Source organism: Monodon monoceros, unplaced genomic scaffold (genome assembly GCF_005190385.1).
Source record: "Monodon monoceros isolate NGI ecotype Baffin Bay Population unplaced genomic scaffold, NGI_Narwhal_1 Super_Scaffold_9, whole genome shotgun sequence".
NCBI lineage: Eukaryota > Metazoa > Chordata > Mammalia > Artiodactyla > Monodontidae > Monodon > Monodon monoceros.
In genome coordinates, this window is record NW_021703786.1 from 45864806 (window position 1) to 45891060 (window position 26255).

The 26255-nt window shown below is 53.5% G+C and overlaps 2 protein-coding genes and 4 non-coding genes across 7 annotated transcripts; 3 read left to right on the forward strand and 3 right to left on the reverse strand.

Moving 5' to 3' along the window:
- Positions 1-556: 556 nt before the first annotated feature.
- HES7 (hes family bHLH transcription factor 7) lies at positions 557-4064 on the forward strand. 2 transcript variants are annotated; one of them, XM_029212780.1, is made up of 4 exons: positions 557-600; positions 1533-1628; positions 2202-2289; positions 2619-4064. In XM_029212780.1, exons 1-4 carry the CDS (start codon positions 559-561, stop codon positions 3065-3067), a joined length of 675 nt encoding a protein of 224 aa, XP_029068613.1. In that variant the 5' UTR covers positions 557-558; the 3' UTR covers positions 3068-4064. The 2 variants fall into 2 exon arrangements, with proteins under 2 accessions (XP_029068613.1, XP_029068614.1); XM_029212781.1 differs by having other exon boundaries at positions 559-600; positions 2202-2284; positions 2599-3067.
- TRNAR-UCU lies at positions 3637-3723 on the reverse strand. The gene is given in 2 exon segments: positions 3637-3672; positions 3687-3723. It is a non-coding gene; the product is annotated as a tRNA-Arg (tRNA).
- Positions 4065-4234: 170 nt separating the features above from the next.
- On the forward strand, positions 4235-4316 carry TRNAL-UAG. The gene has a single exon. It is a non-coding gene; the product is annotated as a tRNA-Leu (tRNA).
- Positions 4317-4743: 427 nt separating this feature from the next.
- TRNAQ-CUG lies at positions 4744-4815 on the reverse strand. Its single transcript has one exon. It is a non-coding gene; the product is annotated as a tRNA-Gln (tRNA).
- Positions 4816-5400: 585 nt separating this feature from the next.
- TRNAK-UUU lies at positions 5401-5473 on the reverse strand. The gene has a single exon. It is a non-coding gene; the product is annotated as a tRNA-Lys (tRNA).
- Positions 5474-6325: 852 nt separating this feature from the next.
- Positions 6326-25997, forward strand: LOC114889203 (hydroperoxide isomerase ALOXE3-like). Its single transcript, XM_029212240.1, is given in 17 exon segments — positions 6326-6779; positions 7386-7598; positions 8666-8743; positions 9285-9297; positions 9299-9408; positions 9710-9835; positions 12416-12519; positions 13058-13230; positions 13955-14098; positions 14230-14433; positions 14527-14609; positions 15060-15233; positions 15789-15910; positions 20505-20605; positions 21161-21331; positions 25819-25951; positions 25954-25997. Coding segments are annotated over 17 exon segments (2133 nt in total). The 5' UTR covers positions 6326-6639.
- Positions 25998-26255: the final 258 nt, after the last annotated feature.

Here is a 26255-nt window from a genome sequence, read left to right on the forward strand (position 1 = left end):
ACAGAGCTTCTCTTCCACCTGCAAAGTCCCAGTTGAATAAACGGATCCAGCCAGCACACTCAGGTGGCTCATTATCTCAAGTAGGAGGTGAATTTTGGGGAAAGATGTATAGGATCCAGCCTAGGGGCTGAGGGGTGCTAACTTTTCGATTTCAGGGTTAGTGGGGAGTACAGTGAGCTCCCAAGAAAGCTGAAATAGTGAACGGGGGGAACTCTGAACTCCACTCCTGAGTTCTATCCCCAAACTACTCAAACTCTCTCTTCTCCTAATTACCTCCTCCCTTCAGCTGGGTCCCGCCTCATTATACAGCCTTATGGTCCTTAAACAGCCGGTGCTGCACTGGCCTCTCATTTCCCACACTCCCAGGCCAGTTCCACTCGTACCCCTCCCCCTTGTGCTCCTCCCCTTTCCGGGAGCCTCGTGCCCAGGGTAGAGTCGGGCAGGAGCCAGGTGCCGAAGGGGCGGGTCCGGGTCTTTACCACCCCCTACTCGGGAGCCTGCGGGATATAAGGCTCAGGGAGAGCGGGGACTCGGTCCACACAAGGGTCCGGAGGAGCAATGGTCACCCGGGATCGAGCCGAGAATAGGGACGGCCCCAAGGTGAGAGGCGGGAGGGGAGGAAGCAGAGGTCCCTGGGCTGGTCAGGGGACAGGGTCCCTGAGACCGAAAGTCAGAGAAGAGGCTGGAGATGCAGGGCTGGAAGGGGGAGAGGTGCGCGGGGGACCCGAGGAGCCAGGAGCTGGGGAGGAAGCTGCGAAGTATGGAGAAGGGGTTAGCGTCAGAGCTGGCACTGGGTGGGCGGCAGAAGCAGAGGTCTGGGGCGTGGGTAATGGCAGTTGACACCTTGCGGCCTGGCGGGCTTGGGCGGGGGTCAGAGTCCGAGTAAAATAAGCAGGAGGAGCACAGAGCTAAGGGAGGAGAGTGGAAACAAAAAGCGGAGAGGATAGGCCTTTGCTCCACGCGGGCTGTGAGCCGGAGCTGGGCCAATGCAGCCTTGTAAGAGAAGGTCTGGAGGGCATTGGTTCCAGAGGCCCGAGCCCAGGTGGAAGATCTTAGAACCAACGGAGAAGGGTGACCGCACAGACGGGTTAGTGGGAGAAGAGGGGGCGCGGTCGCGCTGGGTATCTCCCTTTCTACACTCAGGGCCACCAACTCAGCCCGGCGCCTTGCGGCCCACGTGTCTGGGCGCAAAGAGGGCCCCCAAAGTTCTCCACTGAGACAGAGAAAGACTGCACGAGACGGAGACGTAGAGAGAAAAGAGGAGGAGGAGAGACACAGAGAGGGGAGGAGGGAGGACAAGAATGAGAGAGGAGAATGCAGAAGACCCGGGAGAGGAGGCGAGCTACAGAAATTGACCCTAGGGGCGTTGGGAGGGGGAGCGGAGAGGGATCGAATGGGTCCGGCCTTAGGTTCTCTGGCGTCTTGGGGAAGGGGTGGAGGCCGGACTACCCTAGCGGCGGGATTCCGACGCCCGCGCGGCCGCGCTGAGTCTCGGTCGGGTCGGCCCGCTCTCCCTTTCCTGCTGGTCGCAGATGCTGAAGCCGCTTGTGGAGAAGCGGCGCCGGGACCGCATCAACCGCAGCCTGGAAGAACTGAGGCTGCTGCTGCTGGAGCGGACCCGAGACCAGGTCAGTTCTTCCGCCATCATCGGACTCCCAAGCATTCCGTCCTCCTGTCTCAGGGCTTCCCACTTGGGTGGGGACATATGCTGCTTTGACGACCCTGGCCCCAAGGCATCCTGACCCTTCGAATCCCATCCCAGACCCCCCATCGCTCTCAGAACGCGATCTTCATCGCCACCCCTCGGGTCTGTAAGTTTCACACCCGGCTCTGTAAATTTCATTACCGGGGGTCAGTCAGTTTCAACCTTTGGGTCTGTAAATTCTCCCTCCTCCTCCCCCACACTCCCCGAGATAGCCAGCAGGGTGGTTAATTTCATTCCCCGGGTTTTCTGTTCACATCCGCTCCTCACACTGTGGGTTGGTTTCATCTCCTCGGGTTGGACAGTTTCGTCTCAGGGTGGGCCAGGACCATTCTTGGTTATCTCCACTCCACATTCGGTAGCGCGCTCTGTGGTCCGCGCACAAACGCGATCCAGGGGCACCCCCAGTTCCCGCATCCCCCCTCCCTTCTTCCCCCTGCCACTTTCCCCCTCTCTCCCCACCCCTTTCTGTCTCTGCGCCCTCCCCTCCCATCTGTAGAACCTCCGGAACCCGAAGCTGGAGAAAGCAGAGATACTGGAGTTCGCCGTGGGCTACTTGAGGGAGCGAAGCCGGGTGGAGCCCCCGGGTACAGCGCGGGGGTGGGGCAGCGGAGGGAGGGAGGGGAGAATTCACTGGGGCCCGGGCCGGGGCAGATGGGGCGGACCCTGTGGTGGACGGTGGGCTTGGGGTGTGGCATGCTCCGCTCCGAGGCGAGGTTAATAATAACACCCGCGCGTGTCTGTCTCTGTGTCTCCCTCATTTTCTCCCTCTGTCGGTCCGTCTGGCTTCCTGTCTCTGTCTGTGCGCCTGTCCGGCCTCGGTATCTCTGCGCCCCTTCCCTTCCCCCCCACCTTCTGGGACCCCTGCCCTGCCCTCCCGTCCTCCCGCCGGCCGTACCCGCTGCCGCGGCTTCAGGTGTTCCCCGGTCCCCAGCCCAGGACGCCGAGGCGCTCGCCAGCTGCTACTTGTCCGGCTTCCGCGAGTGCCTGCTTCGCCTGGCGGCCTTCGCGCACGACGCCAGCCCGGCCGCCCGAGCCCAGCTCTTCTCCGCGCTGCAAGGTTACCTGCACCCCAAGCCGCCCCGGCCGGAACCGGTAGATCCGAGGCCCCAAGCGCCGCGCCCACCGCTGGACCCCGCCGCCCCAGCGCCTGGCCCCGCGCTGCACCAGCGCCCCCCAGTGCACAAGGGCCTCCCTAGCCCGCGCTGCGCATGGTCCCCGTCCCCCGGCTCCCCCCGAGCCAGGGATTCCGGCGCGCCGGCCCCCCTCACCGGACTGCTGCCGCCGCCGCCGCCTCACAGACAAGACGGGGCGCCCAAGGCCCCGCCGCCCCCGCCGCCCGCTTTCTGGAGACCTTGGCCCTGAGCTTTGGGGGGGTGGGGGTGGGGACGGGGGCTGGGGGGTTGGGGTAGAGACTCCAGCCCGAGCGCAGCAGAGGGACCCGGGCGTTGGGGTGAGGAGGTGTTGGGGAGGGCGGCGGGGCGCGCGGTCGCAGCGCGCGGGTGAGATGTGGTCTATATTAGAGTATCTATATAAATATATATTTCCCTGGTTCCTGTCCCTTCTCCCTGCCCCCTTTGCGTCTAGGATTGTACCCTCTCTGCCCCCGGCCCAGCCCCAGTCCCTTCCCCAGTCCCTAGTGCATGGAATAAAGTGGTTATTAAATCCCCGTGTGTCCCCGAGCCAGGGGCCTGCCTTTATCTCGGCGTCCACGCCCACTTTTCCTCCCCTTCTGTCTCCCCCCCCCCCCCCCCCCAGTCCTGCTCTCCTTGGCCCAAGACCCGGGGCAGACAGGTAAGTAAAGAAGAGCAGAGCGGAGGCTGAGGTTGGAACTGAAACCAGATGGAAAACAGTGAGATAGGATGGGGATGAAGGGATGGGAGCCTTTAAGAAAAAGCCGGATAAAGAGGAAAGGGAAAAAAATAAAATAAAATCGACTCTGGTGGGATTCGAACCCACAACCTTTGAATCGCTCTTTCGTCACTAGAAGTCCAATGCGCTATCCATTGCGCCACAGAGCCACCTAGCGGGCGGCGGCGTCTGACGGCTTACGGGTACTAGATTGGGAAAGGGGCGGGGGGAGGGGGAGGGTTGTGAGGGAATTGGGCGGGGCGTGTGACAGAAGCGCGTGGTTTGGACCTCAGAGGCTTGCCTGGAAGAGGTAGCGTGCGCAAAGCACGTGAGCCAGGTGGGAGTGCGGGAGCATAGGGGTGGAAGAAACTGGGAGACAGCGCAACTGAATATGAGCGAGCGAGCAAGTACAGAGCTCCAGCTGCCCGCTTGGGGGATGCTTCCAGTCCAGGCGCATCCCACTCCCAGATGTGGCCCCACCCATAAGAATAAACTTGTTTTGTTGGAAATTTTCTGTGTGTCTCTGTTTCTTCTGGTTTCTCTGCTTTCCCATCTGCTGATCCGCTCTCCGAAGGAATCTCGATAGTTCCCAAAGAAGACCAGCCAATTTAGCAGATTTGTAGCTCCACTCCTCCTTTCTAGTCTCTTAGGAAGACTGCGGGAAAACATTTCCCTCACACAGGTAGCGTGGCCGAGCGGTCTAAGGCGCTGGATTTAGGCTCCAGTCTCTTCGGAGGCGTGGGTTCGAATCCCACCGCTGCCAGACCAGAGTTTTTCTCGAGGCTTAAGCACTCTTTAATTCATAAATTACTTACTTTTATGAGAACTCCTGGTACCGGTCTCACCAACGTGTATTCCAGACAGAACTTAGGTCTGCCTCCCAGCCCCAAACCAATACATAATGGAAACTGCCAAAGAAACCTCGGACCTTCATAATCGATCTCCACTTTAACATGTCAAATAACATTCCTATCAAAATTAGTGCAACTTGCTATATATTTAAGTGACTTACTGTATGTTCTCCTGATGGTGTGCTACAGGCTCGAATTACCTAGCCTGAAAAGCTCAGAAGGTAAGATCCTAGTTTAATTTTCTTTCCAGATCCTTTCAGAACATAAGAGAATATCATTCATGAAGCTAATGAATAATATAATAGAACACATTGGTATTGACTGAAAACGAAAAAGGAAAGGTTCCACCGAGATTTGAACTCGGATCGCTGGATTCAGAGTCCAGAGTGCTAACCATTACACCATGGAACCCATTCCCTAAGACAAGCTTCTGACAGTATATATATTATTATACTTCCTATTCTGTGCCTTTACATACTTTGCCATTCATAGAAGACAAAAAAGAGTTGTCGGATTAGGGTGGATACCGCTATCGAGCACCTGAAATATGAATTTAAATGTGCTGTAAGTATAAAATACACACTGTAATTAGACGACAGTACAAAAAAATGGTTAAAATTTCATTAATAATTTAAAAATATTGATTACATGATAAAATAAGATTTAGGATATAATGGGTTAAGTAAAATGTTATTAAAATTAATTTCAAAAAAATTTCACCTATTTCTTTGTACTCTTTTTAATGTGTGGCTCCTAGAAAATTTCAATTCGCATGTATGGCTCGCATATGCACTGCTCTAAAACATCTCCGCTCTCCCTCCACTGTCATTCGTTCTGCCTTCTGAAAAATACCCTGCCGCACTTAATGCCATTTCCTCCTAACACCAGGCAGCAATATTTGCGTTACTCTTTTCCTCTGTTATGTTTGAAAGTATACAATTATTTACTCAAAAGTATTCTAAAGATTGTCATGTACCGGTGGAGAAAAAGGGTAGACGCCCGAACAGGGACTTGAACCCTGGACCCTCAGATTAAAAGTCTGATGCTCTACCGACTGAGCTATCCGGGCTCTGCTGCTCAGGCCCTTCTACTTCCTATAAGAGTTTCGCATTTACGAAAATGCTGAGGCTAAGCGACACCCTATGCACGCGCGCAGGAGACTACAGAACGCACCTCGAGGAAGCCGGTGAAGCTAATGGCGGATGATTGCGCTTTATCGGACCCCCTCCGTACAGCGGCCGCACCTGTTAGGACGCTGGGGGCTGGAGCGCCGCGGAGGCTAGGTGGGTGCGGTGTCGGTATCGGCAGCACGGGGGCGCTGCCGGCCGCGGGCTTCCCTCGAGGAGAGGTTTCCTCCCAATCCGGATGACCGAGACCCCAGGCACCCCACGCACCTGGGCTCTCCTGCCTACCGCCCCAAGGCCAAGGGCGGCCCGGAGCGGAAAGAAGGCCACATGGGGCCTTCAGATGCTGTGCGCCCGGAGACCACTTCGGTCCCCAGACCGGCCCTATTCCAAGCGAGAGACTGAGATCGGGAGTGCCAAGGACCGGGGACACAAGAGGGCCGGGCTTGGGGGTGGTGGTGCCGAGTTTAGGAGGTGACAGGAGGGCTGTTTCTGACCCCTATGCAGTGTGCAGAGATGCGTGTCCGATTCGCATGTGGCTGTAGTCACGTGTGATTTACGGCTCACTTGTGTATAGTGATTCACATGGATGATTCACAAGTAGGAATGTGGGTGCCCTGTGGCCAGTTCTGGCTGAGAGAGGATGAAAGAGTCTTGGGGGAAGTTGGGGAGTGGGCGGACAAGGGCCCCAGGGCATCAGTCGGCCCCTGACCAGGAGCAGATCAGTGTCCCAGTCATACAGGCGTCACCTAATCCCTGTCTCCCTCTCGGCATCTGGTCCCTCCCTTCCCAGTGGGACCCGGGCTCCTGACAATCATCTGGGTGAACCCGGTCCTGCCAGTCAGAGGGACCGGCTGTGCCAGATGCAAACAAACAACTATTAGGGCGAAAGGCTGTGGGCGGGAAGAGGGAGCCCTCAGCTAGCAACAACAGAGAGCTTCTGGAGCCAGCGAGCCAGCCCTAGAGCATCCCAGAGACAGCTGGACTTTTCCTCAAAGGCCTATCCTGACCCCCAGGCTCTGACACAGCAGCTCAGCAGCCCAGCCCTGCCTGGCCTGCGGCTCACCTCCTCCAGGCCGGCTGCCGGGGACATCCTTCCTTCCCTCCCATCATGGCCGTGTACCGCGTGTGTGTGGGCACTGCTCCCTACCTGATGGCCGGCACACTGGACATTTTTGTCACACTGGTGGGCACATGTGGTGAGAGCCCCAAGCGGCGGCTGGATCACGTGGGCAGGGGCTTCGCCCCTGGAGAGAGGGAGGAGCCACCCCGAGGGGCAGAGCGGACAGGGGACCCTGAAGGAGGAGAGGGTCTTTCCTCCAGAGCTCATCAAATCCTGCAGAACTCAGGATGCCGGTCCTGACCTCGTCACTACCCCTATTCTGGTCCTGTCTTTTCTGGGGATGATAAACCCTATCCAGGCAGGGCTGTGGAGAAGGAGCCCTGGGCAGGGGCTCCGGAGAATTCCACTGGCTTCCTAGCTCCTCCTCCAGTAACTGAAGGTGGGCTTTGGGGAAGGCGCTTGCCCTCTTTGAGCCTGGGTTTCCTCTTCTCTGGAAGGGGTCCACCTGCCTCTGCCAGGCCCCAGGATTGTTTGCTGCTGGCCTACATAAGGTGAGGGCTCCAGGGAGGCTAGGGAGATCCAGAATCCACTCTGCTCACACAGGACTCCTGCAGCGCCGTGGCTGCTACTGCCTGGATGAAGGATGCCTTTTTCTAATTCATGCAAAGGCACCACATGGGTTACGGTCAGCTCGGGTTTATATGTCAGACTAGGTGTCGGTGTAGTCGCACTTTTCAAGGTGCAAGGATGACGTTGGCAGTTCCTTGCCTCTCAACTGCTTGCTCTCTTGCCCCCCAGGTGCAGAAGTACAAGGTACGCTGCTCAGAGGAGCTGGGTGAGCTCTTGCTGCTGCGGCTCCACAAGGAGCGCTACGCTTTCTTCCCCAAGGACTCCTGGTACTGCAGCCGTATCTGCATCACTACCCTTGGTGGTACTCTTTGCCACTTTCCCTGCTATCAGTGGATTGAGGGCTACTGCACCATAGAGCTTCGACAAGGAACAGGTGGGCCAGAGGCAGGGGCTGGCCTAAGCTGCAGAAGACATCTGCTGGGATCAGGGGGAGCTCTCACAAGAGCCCAGGGTGTAGGGAATAGGGCTGGATTTAGGGTAACTGGAACTCAGGGCTCCCAAGTAGGTGCTTTCTGAAAATATAAGCCTCTAACGCCCTGAAATGCAGGGGCTTTCTGGGCAGTATTTACTCACCCCCCCAGACACACAGAGACTAGGCACACACACACTTACATACACTCACACCACTCAGAAACACACACACAAACACATAGGTATGTGTGCTCACCACTGACACCCTCTGCCCTTCCCCAGAGCCAATTCCTCTGAGAGGAATTAACCTGCAAGCTGAGTTACTGAATTTCAACAGGGGGAGAAGCCCTGAATGTTTAGAGAATTTAGCTGGAGAGGCCCTGGCCACTACCACTGGCTTTTCTGGTATGGATGAAGTCCCTGTGAGGGGCTGTTCAGATTCTTTCTTGAATTTGGGGGACGTTTCAAGGTTGCTGGGCTGAAGGTCCTTCAGCCCCTGGACCCCCATATCTCCTGAGCAGCTCTCTCATCTGCAGAGGCAAGACTAAGGCGAGTCCGAGCATGGAGATGAGTCTTAGGCATGAGAGATGATGTTCTAGGTCAAGGTGAAGCAAGTGAACGTCACCCTTGCTAGTACTGTGAGTTACTCATAGACTTCACTCTGAACCCCCATCTGTCATCACAGCACATCCACCCATCACTTCACAAAATATACTCGTTCATCAGTCCTTTGTCAAGTGCATATTATATGCACGGTGCAAGGCACCATGCTGGATGCTGGGAATACACAAAATGAATACGACGTGCCTTCTGCCCCCAGGGAGCCAAACATGCAAACAACTAGGAAGATTGTTCTAATCTGGGGGTGAGGTTGTCCTGAATCCCTTCTACTGACGAATGCACAAAGAATGTGGGACATCCGTGTCACTGAGGGATTGGGTTCAAGGGTTGGGGGGTTCAGGACAGGCATGCTGGAGGGGGTGTCATTTGACAAGAGACTTACCAATGAGTAACTTTCATTCCTCATGGCAAGAACTATTTGTCAGGACTCCCTTCCCCTCCTTCTGGATCACAGGAAATGGGAACTCCAGGCCTGACAGGAATGCTACCGGTGAGGGTGGCCTAATTTGACTTCTTTGCTATCTTAATCTGACCTCATCCTTAATCAGACTGGTACTAACTCTAAACTCAATTCCAACTTTGGGGGCCCAGCTCTGATCACGACCCTCATTTAAACCTAACCTTAATCTAATATTGACCCTGAGCCCAGACCCAAAATGCCAGTACCGACAATTGTCCCAACAACATCAATGAACCCACACTCAACCCCAGCTGTCCTGATGTGACCCAGATACCAGACATGACCCTAGGATTGACCAACTTCAGCCCATCCTCAGCCTCACCCCCAAACCAGCCATGATCTTGATCTCAACACAAACCCAACTCTAAACCAGTGTGGACATTCATGTCATCCTCAAATGCTATCCTGATCTGAAGCTTAGTGCCTTCAGGAAAAAAAAAAAACTTTAATTCTTTGTCATCTACCCAGAAAATGGGTGGTTTCTGGGAGTTTTAAAGTCATGTCTTTGAAAGCTAAGGTTCCTGTTTACCCTAAGCTTCACTTGCCACCTCTGACCTCTTTCCTCTGGAAGCTGGCAAGTCTACGCCCGCCCCTGGCTTCCCCGGCATTGTAGATGTCAGCAGCTTTGAGGAGGTGGAGTCAGATAAGAAATTTGCTTTGATCAAGAGGGTGCCTTGTGCAGACCAGGGCGACAGGTGAGGGTGAACTGAGATTTGGGGAAGAAGCTGGAGGGGCGTGAAGGGTCTGTTGTGAGGACTGGGTGGGCAGCCTGGAAAGCAGGATCGGTGACAAACGCAGTTTAATTCAAGTGTCTGGAGAAGAATGGGTAGGGATGGCCCCTGGGGTCTGGCAGAGAGGAGGGGAGAGGGCAGGGGAGGAGCCTGGAGTGAGGGGAGGCCTGGGGATTCTGGGGTAGGAGAGAGGAGAGGAATTAAGGGGAGTGGGCTGCAGGTCCCTCTGACTGGTTTCTGTCCTTCTGCTCCCTCCACTCCCCAGCAATGAGAATAGGTACCGGCCTGGCTTTCCCATGAAAACTGACATCCCGTCCTTGCTGTCCATGGAACCCAATATTTGCTACTCGGCCACCAAGACAACCTCGCTGCTCTTCAACGCCATCCCTGCGTGAGGCCACTGCTCTCTCCGCACTCCTGCTCACTCTTCCTTCAGCCTCTGTCCCTTTGATGCACATCCATGTCTCTGCCCCCAGTCTCCCCTCTCCCCGTCTCCAGTCTCCCCTCTCCTTGTCCCCAGTCTCCCCTCTCCCTGTCCCACCACCCCGTCTCCGCTCTCTCTTTAAGCAACTCCATTCTCTAGCTCCCCATCACCACCTCTTTGCTCTTAATTATCCCTTCTCTTTCCATTCCTCAAATCAATAGAATTAATTGAGCACCTACTCAGAGCACAGCATGGTCCCAGGCACTGTTGGTGGGACCATGTTGAGTAGGACCAGAGAGGCCCAGCCCTTAAGATTTAAGGAGGTGTTCAGGCCACCTCAGGTTCAATTTCCAGACCAAAACTTTCTAGCTTTATGACCTTGATTTTCACTTAGCCTCTAAACTGTTTTCTCATTTTTAAAATGAAAACAATATTCATATCTACCTCATAGGTGTGGGGGAGACTTTAATGAGCTAACATCCAGCACAAAATAATCTCTCAATAGAGGTTACTGAGTAGTATTAGGATAGAGTTTTGGCCAGGAGGAACTCACAGTCTCCCTCGGGAGACGTGCAGCACAGTTAATCAGCAATCGGAGGGGTCACAAGCAGCTCAAGTCTGAGGTTGTGAGTGTGATGTGGCTGGAGGGGGTACAGCTGACATCTAGTGCATAGAGGAGGCGGGTCAGCGGGGCTCAGGAGGTGGTTTTTGGGGAGACACGTGGGGATTGAAGCTTTGGGTGGGGGGGCGGGGCGGGGGGAGGATCAGTGAGGGGAGAGTGGGTGGGTTCTGGGCAGACCCAGGTCAGTATGGCAGGAGGAGTGCAGGGCTCGGCCATCTGCGTAGGGGCTGCATTAGGAGGCCCAGAGGAGGCCAGGGCAAGGAGCCGGATCCTCGTGTTCTGGGCTTTGGTGCCAGAACGGTTCTTCTGGAGAAGCACTAGTGGGAGGGGATGCAGAGGTGAGGCGGAGTATGGAGCTTGAGTGTGTCCACAGTGGATTGGGGTGCACAGGCAGACACAGGGGTCTCAGGCTTCAGGGCAAGGACGCGCTGAGAGGCCCTGGCAGGGCTAAGGGACCAGGGGAGCATCCCGGAAGGTAGAGTCACCTGAGTTGGTCCCCCGATGGATATGCGGGTCTAGGCAAGGGAGGGCCCAGGAGACCACGTGGACAGCCTGTGTGAGGCTCAGAGAAGGGCCAATGGGAAGAGGAGCTGGAATTTGGCAGCCATGTGGTCATTTACAGAGGGGTGGGAGTCACTGGGCTTTAGTGTGAGGTGACTGCAGGGTGTCCTGAAGGACATGTGTGGCAGGCCTTGGAAAAGGAAGGCCTGTTCTTTCTTCTCTCTTGTGTCCTCAGCCTCTGCTTTAATGACCAAGCTCCCATCCAGTTTTTCCCATCCCCAGGTCCTGAGTGGGCAGGCGCTCAGCAAAGACCCATGGAAGGAGGAGTGAGCGGCTTAGTGAGCACGTAGGAAGCTGCCCCTGGGCTTGTCAGGTTACTAAGGCCCCTGCGCCCTCTCCAGGTGCCCACACTCTTCATGGCACATCAGCATCCTTCCACAGCCTACCTTACTGACCAACTGCCATAACCCTCCTATCCTATGTTCCATTCCCTTCCATTTGACTTGGCCTAGCTAGTGAGCAATTATTACGAACTGGGTATGTCAGGCATACACAGCCCAGTCCTGGCCCTAAGGAGCCCACAGTATACTAGGAGCTGATTTGAGTACACTGTAGGATAATAAAGGGAGTGATGTACTTAAGGGTTTACGATGGAACGAAGGAAGTCATGGGTACTTTGTGAAAGATACACACAAGGCGTGTGTTTGGGGGGCCATCAGGCCATGCTTCATGAAGGACTTTGCATCTAAGATGCACACAGAAGAACAGATAGGTTTGATACTAGGTGGAGATGTAGCAGAAGGTTTTCTAGAAGAGGCACAGCTTGAACAAAGCCCTGGACAGGGGAGAAGCTGATTTCATTTCAAGCATTTTTTTCTGATTATAAAATAGTACATGCTCATTGTAAAATAATTAAAACAGTACCGACATCCACAAAGTGAAAAGTGCCGGCCCGCAGGTTGGCAAGCCCACTTTTACCGGTTCAGTGTACAAAGTACATCTCTGGCTATGTTTAGCAAGAAGGCTGTAACTGGATTGGTTAGTGCAAAGGGTGGGAGAAAAAGCTAGAAAGGTTGTAGAAATCAGCTGGTGGGGAGCTTCCTAGGCAGCCTGAGCAGTTGGGGCTTTGTCATGTGGGCGGAGGGGGACCAGGGAAGGTCTGTGACAAGCTGAGAGCTTGGAGAAAGCAGGACGAAACACCAACGAGGAGACCTGTCTGCACCCTGCACGCCACCTTTGCACACACATGTGGAGTCACCCCTACAAAGCCTCAAGGAGCCTCTAGACTTTTCTCCCATGTGGACTGTTAGGTACCTCTTCTCTGGGCGCTGACCTCGTCAGATCCCTCCAGGCCTCTAGGCTGGGGGCACAGTGCAGTTGGCAGCCCCTAGCCCCCCTGCCCACCCCCACTGCCCCTCCCACAGGTCCCTGGGCATGAAGCTTCTGGGTCTGCTGGACCGCAAGGGCTCCTGGAAGAAGCTGGATGACATCCGGAATATCATGTGTTGCCACAAGACCTTCACCTCAGGTGTGCAGAGCCAGGCAGAGATGTCCATCCTCCACCCTACCCCATACTCAGACCCCTCCGCCCCATCCTGGGAAAGGGCCTTCTTCTGGCCCTCTCAGGGGGACTGCTGGATCCCAAAGGGAGGGGCTCCTGGCTTCACTGGTGGCAATCTCCCAGATTCCCCTCAGGAACCAATCTCTCCTCCCTCTGGGAGGGGACAAGAATAAGTGAGTGGGGACAGAGAGAAAGTCACGGGTCACTTAAGGAGTCCTGATCCTGATCAGATGCACTTGCCTCTCTTCCCCTACCCCTGCCACCAAGAGTTCTGGGCTTTGGGGCCAGACTTTGGTTCAAATCCCTGCTCTGCCACCCAACTGAGCAAGTCACTCTACCTCTTGGAATTTCGGTGTCCAGTGTTAAACTGAAGATATAATTATACCTACTCTCATAGGATTGTTGGAAGGAAAGGCTAAACCACGGTGATGAGCAAAGGGCTGGGTTGAGCATGATCTAGTGAAGCAGTTTCCAGCACAACTGGCCCCCCTCTGTTGTCCCCTAGAGTACGTCACTGAGCACTGATGTGAAGACCACTTCTTCGGATACCAGTACCTGAACGGTGTCAATCCTGTCATGCTCCACTGCCTCTCCAGCTTGCCCAGCAAGCTGCCTGTCACCAATGACATGGTGGCCCCCTCGCTGGGACCAGGCACCTGCCCGCAGACAGAGCTAGAGGTGAATGAGTTGTCAGTAGGGAGAAGGGATGGGTATGGAGGGTAAGGGTGGGATGGCTGCATCCAGCCTGCAGGCCTCATCCCCCAGCCCTGCGCCTTTAAGTAGAGCAGATATGGATGAGAGCCAGATGGGGCTCAGGCTTGAGGCATGAGATGGGGCCTGCTGAAGTGGTATGAATGAGCATGACAGCCTGGAGGAGGAGGCCCTGTCCCTGTTCTGGGGCCTCCAAGATCCCAGGTGCTGAGGCCTGAAGAAGGCTGTTTTAGGACAGGCCAAAGGCAGCACCACTAGAGGAGCAAGAATGATCCTTGAGAACTAGAAGCTCCGAGGGTGTGGGAGGAGATGACAGCCCAGTCAAGCCCTCAGGCATCCTCCAGGAGGCTGGAGATGGGGTTGGTGGATTCCCCTCGTGTGTTGATTTTGCTGATACTGGATACAATGAAGTCATCTGACTTGAGAGAATAGGAAGGACCAGGTATGGGGAAAGGGGGAGAGGATGCCGGCTTGTCCAAGCTGCTGGGAAGCCAGGTGAGAGGCTGCACAACGAAGGACTCAGCTGGACCTCATTCCGGACATTTGGGGAAGGGTGGGGTACCCAACACTGGCCTTTAGTGCAGGCACCAATAATTATTGAGACCCAGGCTGGAGTGGGAGCGGCCAGAGAACGGAGGGAAGCAGAGCGCGGGTGGGGAGAGCACTCTAAGGCTCCGTGCAACTTCCCCAGAGGGGGCACATCTTCCTAGCGGACTACTGGATCCCGGCAGAGGTCCCCATCCATTGCATAAACGGCCGCCCGCAGTACGCAGCCTCCCCACTCTGCCGGTTGTGGCTCAACCCCCAGGGGGCGCTGGTGCCCTTGGCCATCCAGGTGAGCCTGGGGTCGGGCTCTGGGGGGTTGCGGGGGGGGGGGGGGCGGCGCGGGGCGAGGCTGCGGGGGCGGGGCCTCAAGGGGCACACTAGCAGTCTAGAGCCTCAGCCCCTTATTATTCCTGGACGCAGCTCAGCCAGACCTCCGGGCCAGGCAGCCCCATTTTTCTGCCCACTGACTCCGACTGGGACTGGCTGCTGGCCAAGACGTGGGTGCGCAACTCGGAGTTCCTGGTGCACGAGAACAACACGCACTTTTTGTGCACGCATTTGCTGTGCCAGGCCTTCGCCGTGGCCATGCTGCGTCAGCTGCCGCGCTGCCACCCCATCTACAAGGTCTGGGTGACCCCTGGGCGGGGCCAGAGGGAGCGGGGCCGGGGCGGCCTTCTCCCCTGACCTTCGGCTCCTGTGATCTCAACCCGCTCGCAGCTCCTGCTTCCGCACACTCGCTACACGCTGCAGGTGAACACCGTCGCACGCGCCACGCTGCTCAAACCAGAGGGCCTTGTGGACAAGGTGCGGCCTCCCGGCTCCCCGCCCGCCCCTTCCAAGGGGCTCCTTCCTGAGGGCACCTTGCCCCGCCCACAAACCCTGTCTCCCTCCCTTCGATCCCACCCACCGGCCCCACCTCCTCGGGCTCGGGGTTCCAAAGGCTCCTAGAGTTGGACGAGGCACCCCGGCCTGAGCACAGCCGCCCGCTGACCCTGCGTCGGCGCTCCCCTCCCGGCCTGCCCGGCCTTCAGTTATTCTTCTAGTTCCCACGTACCTAAGGATTACCGCCTACGCACGTAGTAAGGCCGCAACCTGCGCAGCCCATGCCGTGCTCTCATGGGTGTTTGATCCTTGGTCTTGGACTGCTCGATTAACTAAAAAATGCCCTCTGCTGAGTCACTAGACCAATCTCATCCCCAGGCACTGGGGTGGGGGATGAGCCGGTCCGGGAGCCCAGCTGTGTTCTGTCCTCGGGTCATGTCCATCGGGAGGCAAGTCCTCCTCTACCTCATGAGCACCGATCTGGCCCACTTGACCTACACCAATTTCTGCCTTCCAGACAGCCTGCGGGCCCGCGGCATCCTGGATACCCCCAACTACCATTACCGAGACAACGGCCTGAAGGTCTGGGTGGCCATTGAGAGGTGTGGGCCTGGGACCTGCAGCCAATCTGGCCCAGAGGCAGGGTGGACCCGTGTGCTCATGCAGGCTGGGGTGCTTGATGCTGGGGGTTTCAGGTGTCCTCAGGCCCAGCGTGGGGCACCTCAAGGGTGAGAGTTGCGGTTGGGGTTCCTTATGAAATGACAGGTAGCCATGGGCTGAGGAGGGGCTGGGCTGTGTGTGAATAAGCAGAGGACCGGAAGGACGGGCCGTCCAGAGGAGTCAGGGCAGCAGCAACAGCTAGGTGTGGGCTGGGGCCTTTAGGTGGGCAGGTCTTCCCTTCTCCTGGGTGCTGAGTGGCGAGGGTACACAGCATGTCAGGCTCTCCTCGGTGGCCTCTCTGGAGTGGGGGTGAGACTTGAGTCAAGCCTGGGCACTGGGGTTCCAACTGAATCTGGGGGTCCCCACTGAACCCCCATGGACTCTCAGTGGACTCTGGGCAGCTGGCTCTCCCTGGCCTGAGCAGCACTGGGCCTTGGTTTTCGGGTGAGGCCTGAGCCCAAGGTCACTGCCGTAGCAGGGACATCTCTTTCCTACAGTTTTGTCTCAGAAATCGTGGCCTACTATTACCCCAGTGATGCATCTGTGCAGCAAGATTCGGAGCTGCAGGCCTGGGTTGGAGAGATCTTTGCTCAGGAGTTCCTGGGCCAGGAAAGCTCAGGTATCCCCTCCCCATCCTCCAAACCCACTGTCCCCCTTGGCCCTACCATGACCCAGTTCTTATTCATTGGCAAGCCTTGGAAGTACATGCTGTTGTTAGCCCCACCAAACAGATAAGGAACAGGCGCAGAAGGCTGCACAGGTAGTTAAGTGGCAGAGGCAGGATCCAGAGCCAGCGCCCAACATCTCCAAAGCCCTTGCTTTCAGCCACTACATGGTGCCTGTCTGATCCCTGCTCGACCTTTACCACCCATTCACCTCCGCTTGCTGAGGTCTGTGGATGAGTCACATCATGTGGTAGAAGCCATCTCCAGCTGCAAGTCCTAAGGACTCTGGCATCCTCTCTCATACCCTCTTATGCCCGTCCTGCTGGGTGGCCCCTCCAGCCACCAACCTCTCTCACTTTTGGCTTCATGGAGTAGCTTGGTACTGCTGTTGCCTGATTCCTCCTTATTTACACCTGTCACTGGCCCCTAACTCTCCCCTCTCTTCTGACACTGCCAGAGTGGCCTCTGAGACCCACCAACACCAGTGGCCCCCTCTCAGGCCTCCTTTGCTTAGTCCTCCCTTCCTTAAAGTCTTCCCTTTGCTCCACGGAGGACGTGTCCTTCAGAACCTCCCACTTCTTTCAGGCCTTCTGCCGCCTCCCCATCCCAGCCCTGGCCGGAGGGTGGAAGACTGTCACTGCCTGGGATGTCTTCTCTTGGCAGGGATGTGACTTTTAGCTGACTTAGCACTTTTGATGGCCACCCAGAGGAATTCCCATTGGGGGAGACCCAGGAAGGAGGCGTGGTCTCAGGTCACCAGGAAATAGAATGAACAGCTGGTGTAGCCCTACCTGTAATGGGCTCCAAAGGTTTTTTTTTGGCCACTCTGTGCAGCCTGTGGGGATCTCAGCTCCCCGACCAGGGATCAAACCTGCACTCCCTGCATTGGAAGAATGGAGTCTTAACCACTGGACCATCAGGGAAGTCCTGGCTGTTTTTTTTTTTTTAAACAAAATTTTGAACATACAGAAAAGTATAGGATATGATGTAATGAACACCCATTTACCCACCACCTAGACACAGTTCTTAACATCTTGCCATATTTGATTAAGCTGTTGCTTTTGCTTATTGCTGAAGTCTTTTAAGGTAAATTACACACATTTCATATTTTACCCCTAATTGCTATGCATCTCAAAAAAACCCCAAACAAACCCACGATGCCGCTTTTCTACACAACCGCAATGCTGCCATCATATTTAACAAAATTGACAATAATCTCTAACATCACCCTCTTACCAGTCCATATTCAAATTTCCCCACTTGTCCCATTCTCCCTCAGCTGATCCTGTTGATTCTGGAGCCAGTCAAGGACCACATGACACCTTTGTTTGTTTTGACTCTAAAGCCTCTCTCACTTTAGCACAGGCCCCTCCACCCTTTTTGAAATCACATGACATCTCACAAGGGCTACTGAAAAGCTAGGACTAGTTGTTCTGAAGAATGTCTCACCTTCCAAATTTATCTAATTGCTTCCTCATGATGTCATTCCTCTACCCCCTGTGTTTTTTGTCAACCGGAAGCAATACCTAAAGGTTAAATGTTTTGGGCAAGAGTATTTCTCCAGTGACGCTGTGTTCTCTGCATTGCATCATATTGGGAGGCATGTGACGTCAGGCTGTCTCACTATGAGTGATGCCAAGTGTGACTTCTGGGTTAAGGTGGTGACAGCCAGGTCTCTTTTGGATCTTTTAAAGGGCAGCCCCTCCCTGTGCTTTGCACCCCTACTATTAATCAGGGGCGTCCTGATCCTGACTGCTTCTCCTCCAGGGACAGCTATTTTTCTCTTTGGGGTTATCTGTTTCCTATTCAAGACCCAGAGCGGGATCAACTCTCTGATCTTTCTTTATTCAACTTGTCTCTGATTTAATACATCAGGACATCCTTCAGATAGACAAACATCTCTTCCAAACAGCCCAAAGTAATTCTAGACTCATGTTTTAAGGTAAAACACATTCATTCATTAACCTCAGTCAGCATGCCTCTTGTTTCCATATTTCAAAGGGAAAAAACAAACAATATGCACTACAGAAAAATTCCCGTAGACGGTCTATCTTTGCTTTTTTATTCTATCCACCACGAACAGAACATTCAGAAAATTCCCACACACTCCCAGGCAGACAGACACCTGGTCCTTCCTCCAAGCCTCTCTGTCTGCTCTGTTGCATCAGCCTCTTTCTTGTCATCCTGACTCCAAACCCTGGAGGCATCTTGACTCATGTTCCCCGATTTCTTCCTCTCTCGCTACATCCAGTAGGGTGGCTAATCCTATTGTCCCCATCATTTTCTACTGTCACCATCCGAGTCCCAGTCCTCTCACTACTCGTGCGTTGTGGCAGCCGCCTCTCAACCCGTCCCACCCCTCCCAGCCTCTCGCTGCTCGCCTGCCAATTCAATTACTGGGGCCACTGCCCCAGTAATCCTCTGAAACAGTGCCCAGAAACTACCCTGCCTGGCACACTGCTGCAGCCTCACCTCCAATTAAGTCTCCTCCTTTTCCCTCACGTTGTTTATGCCTCCGTGCCTTCCCACTCTGGCTTCCTACCCTCTCACGCTTTCACTTCATTCAACCAGTAAAATTTATTAAGTACTGTTAATATTTATTAAGTATTGTTCGAGGTGCTGGGGTTCAGCAGTGAACATGACAGACAAAAATCCTGGCCTTCATGAAGCTTAACATTCTTGTGGGGAGATACAGATAATAAACTAGCAAATATGTCAGGTGGTTATGAATACTAAGGAGAACAAAAGAGCATCAGGGGATATAGTGGGTCGAGGTAGGGGGGATTATTTCAGGTAGGTGGTCAGGGAAGGCCTCTCTGAGGAGGTGATTTTTTAAAAAAATAAATTTATATATTTATTTATTTTGGGCTGTGTTGGTTCTTTGTTGCTGCTCACAGGCTTTCTCTAGTTGCAGAGAGCACGAGGCTCTAGGTGTGTGGGCTTCAGTAGTTGTGGCACGTGGGCTCAGTAGTTGTGGCTCGCAGGCTGTAGAGCACAGGCTCAGTAGTTGTGGCGTATGGGCTTACTTGCTCTGCAGCATGTGGGATCTTCCCCAACCAGGGCTCAAACCCATGTTCCCTGCACTGGCAGGCGGATTCTTACCCACTGCGCCACCAGGGAAGTCTCTGAGGAGGTGATGTTTGACAGAGATGTGAAGGAAGGGAGAGAGCTAGTTCTGTGGATAACCGGGGCAAGAGTGTACAGGCAGAGATGGAGTCAGTGCAAAGGCCCTGAGGTGGGAGTGTGCTGGTGGGTTTGAGGAATCAGAAGACCCATGTGGCTGAGTAGAGTCAGAGGGAGAAAAGTAGGGAAGGAAATTAAGTTGGAGAAGGAATGAGAGCCATATCAAGTAGGGCCATGGCGAGGCAAGTGAGGTGGGAAGCCCTTAGTGGGTTTTAGCTAGGGGTGACTTAATTGGATTTATGATTCTAAAGGATCACTCACTCCAGCTGTCACGTGAAGAACAGGCTGTCAGGGGCAAAGGCAGAAGCAGTCAGATTCATCCAGGAGCGAGATGCTGGAGACAGGGTGGTATGGTGATGGGACGAGATTGGTTTCTGCAAGAATTTGCTGACTTGTGCGGTATGAGATAAAGAGAGGAGCCAGCGCACGGATTTTGGCGGGAGCAACTGGACAGAGAGCACCGAAGTGGGACCACTGGTGGGGGAGGGGGAAATGGGTTTGGGGAGCGTGCGGAGTAGGGAGTCAAGCATTAGGCTTGGCAGGTGTCAAGTCTGAGGTGCCTCATAGACACTCAGGCAGAGGTGTCAGGTAGTAGCTGACACCCACTGCTGAGTCCAGAGTTCAGGGGCCAGGAGGAGGAGAGATGTGAATTTGGGAATCCTCAGCCAGTGGGAGGTGCTTAAAGCCACAGTCTTGAATGAGACCACTAAGGTACAGAGAAAAGAGGACCAAGGGCTGAGCTTGAAAATGCCTTCCTCTGTCTTCTTTTCTCCATTCAAAGCTCACCCATTCTTCTACCCAGGGAGGCCCTTCTCTTCCTCCAGGAAAGTCACCCCTAACCACGCCAGCCCCAGTGCCGAGCCTGCCCTGCCTGCCCTCTCCTCAAAGAGCCAAGCCCTGGCCTTAAAGCCTCCCTCTGCTTCTATCACTGCAAGCTTATAAGTAGCACCCTCTCTGGCCATCTGTCTCTGCCACTAAACCCAGCAGTGGAGGATCTGCTCCTGAGTGCTCAGACAAATCTTGGTGAACTGGGGAGAATTAAGTCATTAAGTACTAATATGGGCTGCAGAAAGAAGTGCCTTGGTGTTCAGGGAGGGGCAGCTTGGCTGTCACGTTGAACCTACCGGGCTCTTCGGTTGTGAGCTCTGCCAACTGGGCATTTTCTGGTCCCGTCCCAGTACCCCCTTCAGAGACCACACCTTGGTGAAGACCATCCCTAACCTCAGCCCAACCCTAATCCTTGTCTAAAGACAGTGGTGGCCACATGTTCAGTACGCACGGCTCACTCTCTGCCTGCAGTGAACCCCAGCCCTGGGGAATCTGGTCCCCTCCATCTGCATCCTCTTCCCTTCCTCCCACACGCAGGCTTCCCATGCAGGCTGTGCACCCCGGGAGAGCTGGTGAAGCTCCTCACCGCAGTCATCTTCAACTGCTCCGCCCAGCACGCCACCGTCAACAGTGGGCAGGTGAGGCTGCGGAGGGCGGGCCTGGGGGGCACTGGGTCACGCGACATTAGGCCCAGCAATGGACATGAGGCCAGAGTTCGGGTTGAGAGCATGGGAGGGTCGGAGCTGTGATGGGTTTATGAATAGGGCTGGGCGCTGGGGCTGGATGATGACTGGAGTGGAGCTGGGTCCAAGCTTGTAATGGTGACTCGAGTTGGGTTGTGGAGGGAGTGGAACTTAGGGGCTCCTGTCTCGGATGGGTCGCGGCCAAGTGGAGTAGCAGCCTGCTCTGTGTGTGGGGCCAATGCAAGACCCGTTTCTCGGGTGACCTCCTCCCTCCTAGGTGACTCACTCCACCCAGTCCTGGAACATTGGGCGGGGAGTGACAAGGGGTGACCCAGGCTCCTGCCACCCTTCTGGAACTTTCAACCTTATACCCCTCCCTCTCTTCCCTCTCCATGACCCCCTTATTTCCCAACTGCAAAATCTGGGGTGGCATGTGCAGGAACAGGGATGTTGAGGGAGAGGGTCCTCTTCCTCTGGCCAACCAACTCCACTGGGGTGGGGTCTCCACAGCATGACTTTGGGGCCTGCATGCCCAATGCCCCATAATCCATGAGGCAGCCCCCACCGCAGACCAAGGGGACTACCACCCTGAAAAGTTACCTAGACCCCCTCCCGGAAGTGAACACCACCTGTAACAACATTCTCCTCTTCTGGTTGGTCAGCCAAGAGCCCAAGGATCAGGTGTGTGTGGGGGTGTCTAGGGGTGGGGGGAGTTTGCAGGGCCTGGGCAGTGGAGGTGGTGGCAGCTCTCCCAGGGAGTTTGGGAGCCGATAGCTGGCATTTATGCCCACTGCTGAGCTGCCTTGGGTTCTTCAGTTTCTTCAGGAAATGACAGTTGGTCCCCAAAGACATACACTGAAGCAAATACCAGTTTAGTGGCCGGGGCACAACTTCCATCTAATTCACCAGTTTACCTATCTATCCACCTATCTGTCCATCTGTCTATCCAACCACTTACTCGTCCTTCAACCACTCATCCATTCACCCAGATATCCAGCGCACATCTGCTGGATCCCTCCCATGTGTCAACGCAGTGCTGGGCGCCAGGCTCATAGAGCTGGGTGAGAACGTCCTGCCTTCAAGAATCCTGTGGCCAGGATGAGGAGACACACAGGAAAATGGAAAAGGGCACCACCGTCTTGTAGGAATTATTCATGAACTCCTCCATTCAATCAGGACTTCCTGAGAACCTGCAATGTGCCAGACACTGGTGGGCAGTTATGAACCTTGATGTCATAAGCTTACAGTCTAGTGACAGAGGTGAGAATGGGGCCCCATGGAACCTGACCAAGTCTGGGTGAACCTGGGACAGCTTCTTGGAGGAAGTGACATCTCAGATGAAACCTCTGGGACAGGGAGGGGTTTGGCAGACAAAAGAGGGGCAGGGTTAGTTTCTAGGCAGAGGGAAGGACTCTACCAAGTGAAGCCAAGTGAAGGTGAGAGTCTGTCGGTGGGTTTGCAGGAGCATAAACGGCTCAGTGTGGGTGCGGTATTTGTTCACAGGACAGAGGGGAACCATTGAAGAGTTTAAGCCTGGGGGTGACGTGGCTAAATTTGTGTTTTAGCGAGGGTGCTTCTGTGGCTGTGCGGATGGATGGGAGCGGCAATTCTGGAAGCAGGAAGGATGGCAAGGAGGCTGTGTGTTAGGCTGGGCCAGGGGAGCAGCCCTTTAATCACCAATTACTATCACCTCCATTTACACACCACGTCACCAGTCATGTCTCTGCCCTCCAGGTCGTGTCCCCAAGCTTTCTGACGTTACGTGATATCCTCATCTCTCCTGCTTGACTCCATTTGGCACAGAGGGTTTATCTCTCTAACAAGTTTTAACTTATCATCTCATGCCCGGGAATGCAGGAACTCGTCCCTGGAGGCTGCTTCTCTCTGGTCCCACCTCCCAAGGATCTGGAGACACCCATTTCTGTCGTTATAAAGGAAAAGCTCTCTCTGCTTTTTGTCTACTCACAGAACACTCTGTGGGTACTCTCGATACTCTCAACTCGATTTTTCCAGCCAGAAAATGTGTGTGAGTGGTTCCCACCACCCCAAGCAGTTCTCCGAAACCAGCTGGGTGTCCCATGACTTAACTCGGTTCTGACACTGTCCACCTGGAGATAGTGTCAGATCCCACAGGTCAAGGGCTCAGTCCCACAAGACTGCTCCTCCACTCCACCCGCCTCACCCCCTTCAGGTGCCAATCGCAAGTCCAGCGTGTCATCTGAGCTTCTGACCAACCAGCTATAAGAGGTTTCTATGACCCCCTCCTCAGTTTTGATCATTTGCCAGAACAGCTCACAGAAAGAACTCAAGCCAACAGTTTACTGACTAGATGACCGGCTTATGCTAAAAGGATACAACTCAGGAACAGCCCGATGGAGGAGCTCCACAGAGCGTGGTGCTGGGGAAGGGGCGCGGAGCTCCCCTGCCCTCTCTGGGTCCCACCCTCCACGTGTGCAGCAACCTGAAAGCTCTCCAAACTTGTACGTGAGGGATTTTTATGGAGGCAGCCTTACCTAGGCATGATTGATTAAATTATTGGCCATTGGGGATTCATTCAACCTTCAGTCCCTCTCCTCTCCCCTGAGGCTGCAGGGGTGAAACAAAGTTCTCACCCTCTAATCACAAGGTTGATTCTCCTGGCAACCGGCCACCCCAGGGGCTTTCCAGAAGTCACCTCATTAACATAAGCTCCGGTGGGGTTGAAAAGGGCTTATTATGAATAACAAAAGACACCTTTAACATTCCATCACTTAATGAAATTATAAGGGTTTTAAGAGCTCTGTGCTAGGCACAGGAAGAAGACCAAATATACATTTCTTATTATAAATCACAATGTCACAGTACAGAGAGAAGAGTATACAAGACGATGAGAGTGGAGAGTTCCCTTTCTCATAAGCCAGTGGGAAGTTCAACCCAGAAAGTTCTAACAACAACAACAACAATAATAATAGCACCTATCACTTTCTGAGGATCTACCATGCCTCCGTCATTAAATCAGGTATCTTGTGTACACTATTTCAAAATACAAAATAAATAAGTAGCTATATTTAAAATGCTTAAGACAGTGACTGGCATATAAGCGTTCCATAAATGGCAGTTCCATTTTACAGGGGAGAAAACTGAGATTCAAAGGCACCAAGCAGGTTGTCCAAGGTCACAGCTAGTAAGTAGGCTTTGAACCCAGTCTATCATATTTCTGTGTTCTGCTTTATCAGTAGTGACACTATAGTTTTGGAAATTAGATGTCAATCTGGTAAGTAAGACATAAAGCTGATTCTTTGAAAAGACCGATAAAATAAAGAAACCAGAAACAATTCAAATCAAGAAAAAAAAAACCCCATAAATGTACAACATCAGGAACGTAAGAGGCATATAGCCACATATTCGAGAAGACTGAAAAAAATTTTTAAAAAATTAAAAAGGAGAAGAAAATACTTAGTTTTATGCAAATAAATTTGGAAACCTAAATGAAATAAGTGATTTTTTTAAGAAAACCTAAAAAACAAAAAAAACAGAAGAGGTGAAAAACATACATAAATGAAAAAGGTTGTAAAAGATCTGATCCCTCTCCTTGTAAATGGACATTCTATTAAACCTTCAAAGAACAAATAATTCCTAAATCATTCAAACTGCTTGAAAGTGTAGAAAAAAGTAGAAGCTTCCCAAATCATTTTACTGGGAACCCTGATACCAGCACCTGGCAAAGGCAGTGCTCTTGAGAAGTGAGTCTCAGGTAGAGGGTTCTAGTCCCAGATCCACATTTCCCACCTATGTGACCTTGGATATGTAATCGGGCTCTCTAAGCCTCAGTTTCTTTATCTGTAAAGTGGGAATGATAAGAGTACCTGTCTTATAGAATTGTTGTGCCGTTGTGATGGTCCATGTAAAGCCCTTGCAACATCACCTGTAATTAAGAAAATAAAATTACAAACTCATTCCACTTAGCTACAACAATCTTAAAAATATATCAGTAGTCCGTGAAGGCCAACAGTAAATAGTAAAACAATAACACATCATGATGAAATCTAGTTTAATTTAGGAATGAAAGGTTGGTTCAACCTTATGCAACCTAACAATACACTTCCTTACATCAATAAAGAAACACCATATAATCATCTCAATATATGCTGAAAAAACGTTTCATAAATGAGAACAGCCATTACTAATAAAAACTCAGTATAAGATGAAACTCCCGGGACTTCCCTGGTGGTCCAGTGGTTAGGACTTTGCCTTCCACTGCAGGGGGTGCGGGTTCGATCCCTGGTAGGGTAGCTGGGATCCCACATGCCTCGCCGCCAAAAAAAAACCCAAAAGCGTAAAGTAGAAGCAATATTGTACCAAATTCAATGGAGACTTTGAAAATGGTCCATATCCAAAAAAAAAAATCTTAAAAAAGATGAAACTCCCTAATGGAGTTTTGATAAAATATATTTCAGAAAACATTGTCCTCATGGTGAAACAATAGAGGTCGCTAAAGTCAGGGACAAGAAAACAAGGCTGTGATTTAACAGTGTTTTGGGAGGCTTCACTGGCGCAATAAAACAAGACAAAGAATATTTTAAACAACAGGATTGTTGGCAACAGTTGTATTGTATGAGCAGTGTGTGCTGGTTCGGAGACTGGCCCCAGGAACCGTGATGGCGAACTGGTTGTGCATTGCGGTCAAGCCCAGAGGGGCAGTTCTGCTCCGCCACAGGATGGCACTGACTGAAGTTCACTGCGCTGTTTCTTGACTGTGATTGGCTACACTGTAAAGCACGAGTGTATGGTGATGCTGATTATGCTGGCAACATTGGTTGTCTTCAGGGGTTTACATCTGTGAAACTGTGAGGTAACAGGTGTATCCTTGGGCATAATTGCTCGGGCGTGTTTACGTTTGATTTCAGGTGTGTTCTGAATGTGGTTGTATTTAGTTCATAGAGCAGTGGCCCAGGCACAGGAAGGGACCTTTTTAGGGACCCGTGGGCTGCGGGTGTCCAGGCTGCTCTGCGCAGGTCGCTGGAGTGGTGGTTTGGAGGTTTGAAGGGTTTGCGTTTACAGTAGCCGTGGCTGGGTCACGCCCGCCTTTAGAAGCCACTTTGACTGTATTTACTGGCAAATGTGGTCCTTCATTATTCTCCATCCCGTCCTGAACATCATCCTGACCCCGCACCTGAATTTTCTCCCAGCGGCCCCTGGACACCTACCCGGACGAGCACTTCACCGAGGAAAGGCCACTCCGCGGCACCGCCATCTTCCAGAGCCGCTTGGCTCAGATCTCGCGAGACATCCGGGAGCGGAGCGGGGGCCTGGAGCTGCCCTATACTACCTGGACCCTCCCCTCATCGAGAACAGCGTCTCCATTTAACCCCTTCCTCCTACCACCCGGAAAGCCCAAGCGTGAGGAGGCCCAGTTTCTCAGGGTCCTCAAGGCTCTTCCGTCTTCCCTGTTCTCGGTCAGCGTGAACTTTCTCTGCACCTTTTCCACCCACGGTGGCTCTAGCATCACATGAACTGGGCCCTGAGCTGCCAGTACAGCGGTGTCCAGGGTGAGAAACCGCTGGCTAAAGTCAAATGCACAACAGGCCCTCCAAAAGGAAGGAACCCCAACACCCCTTGCCCTACT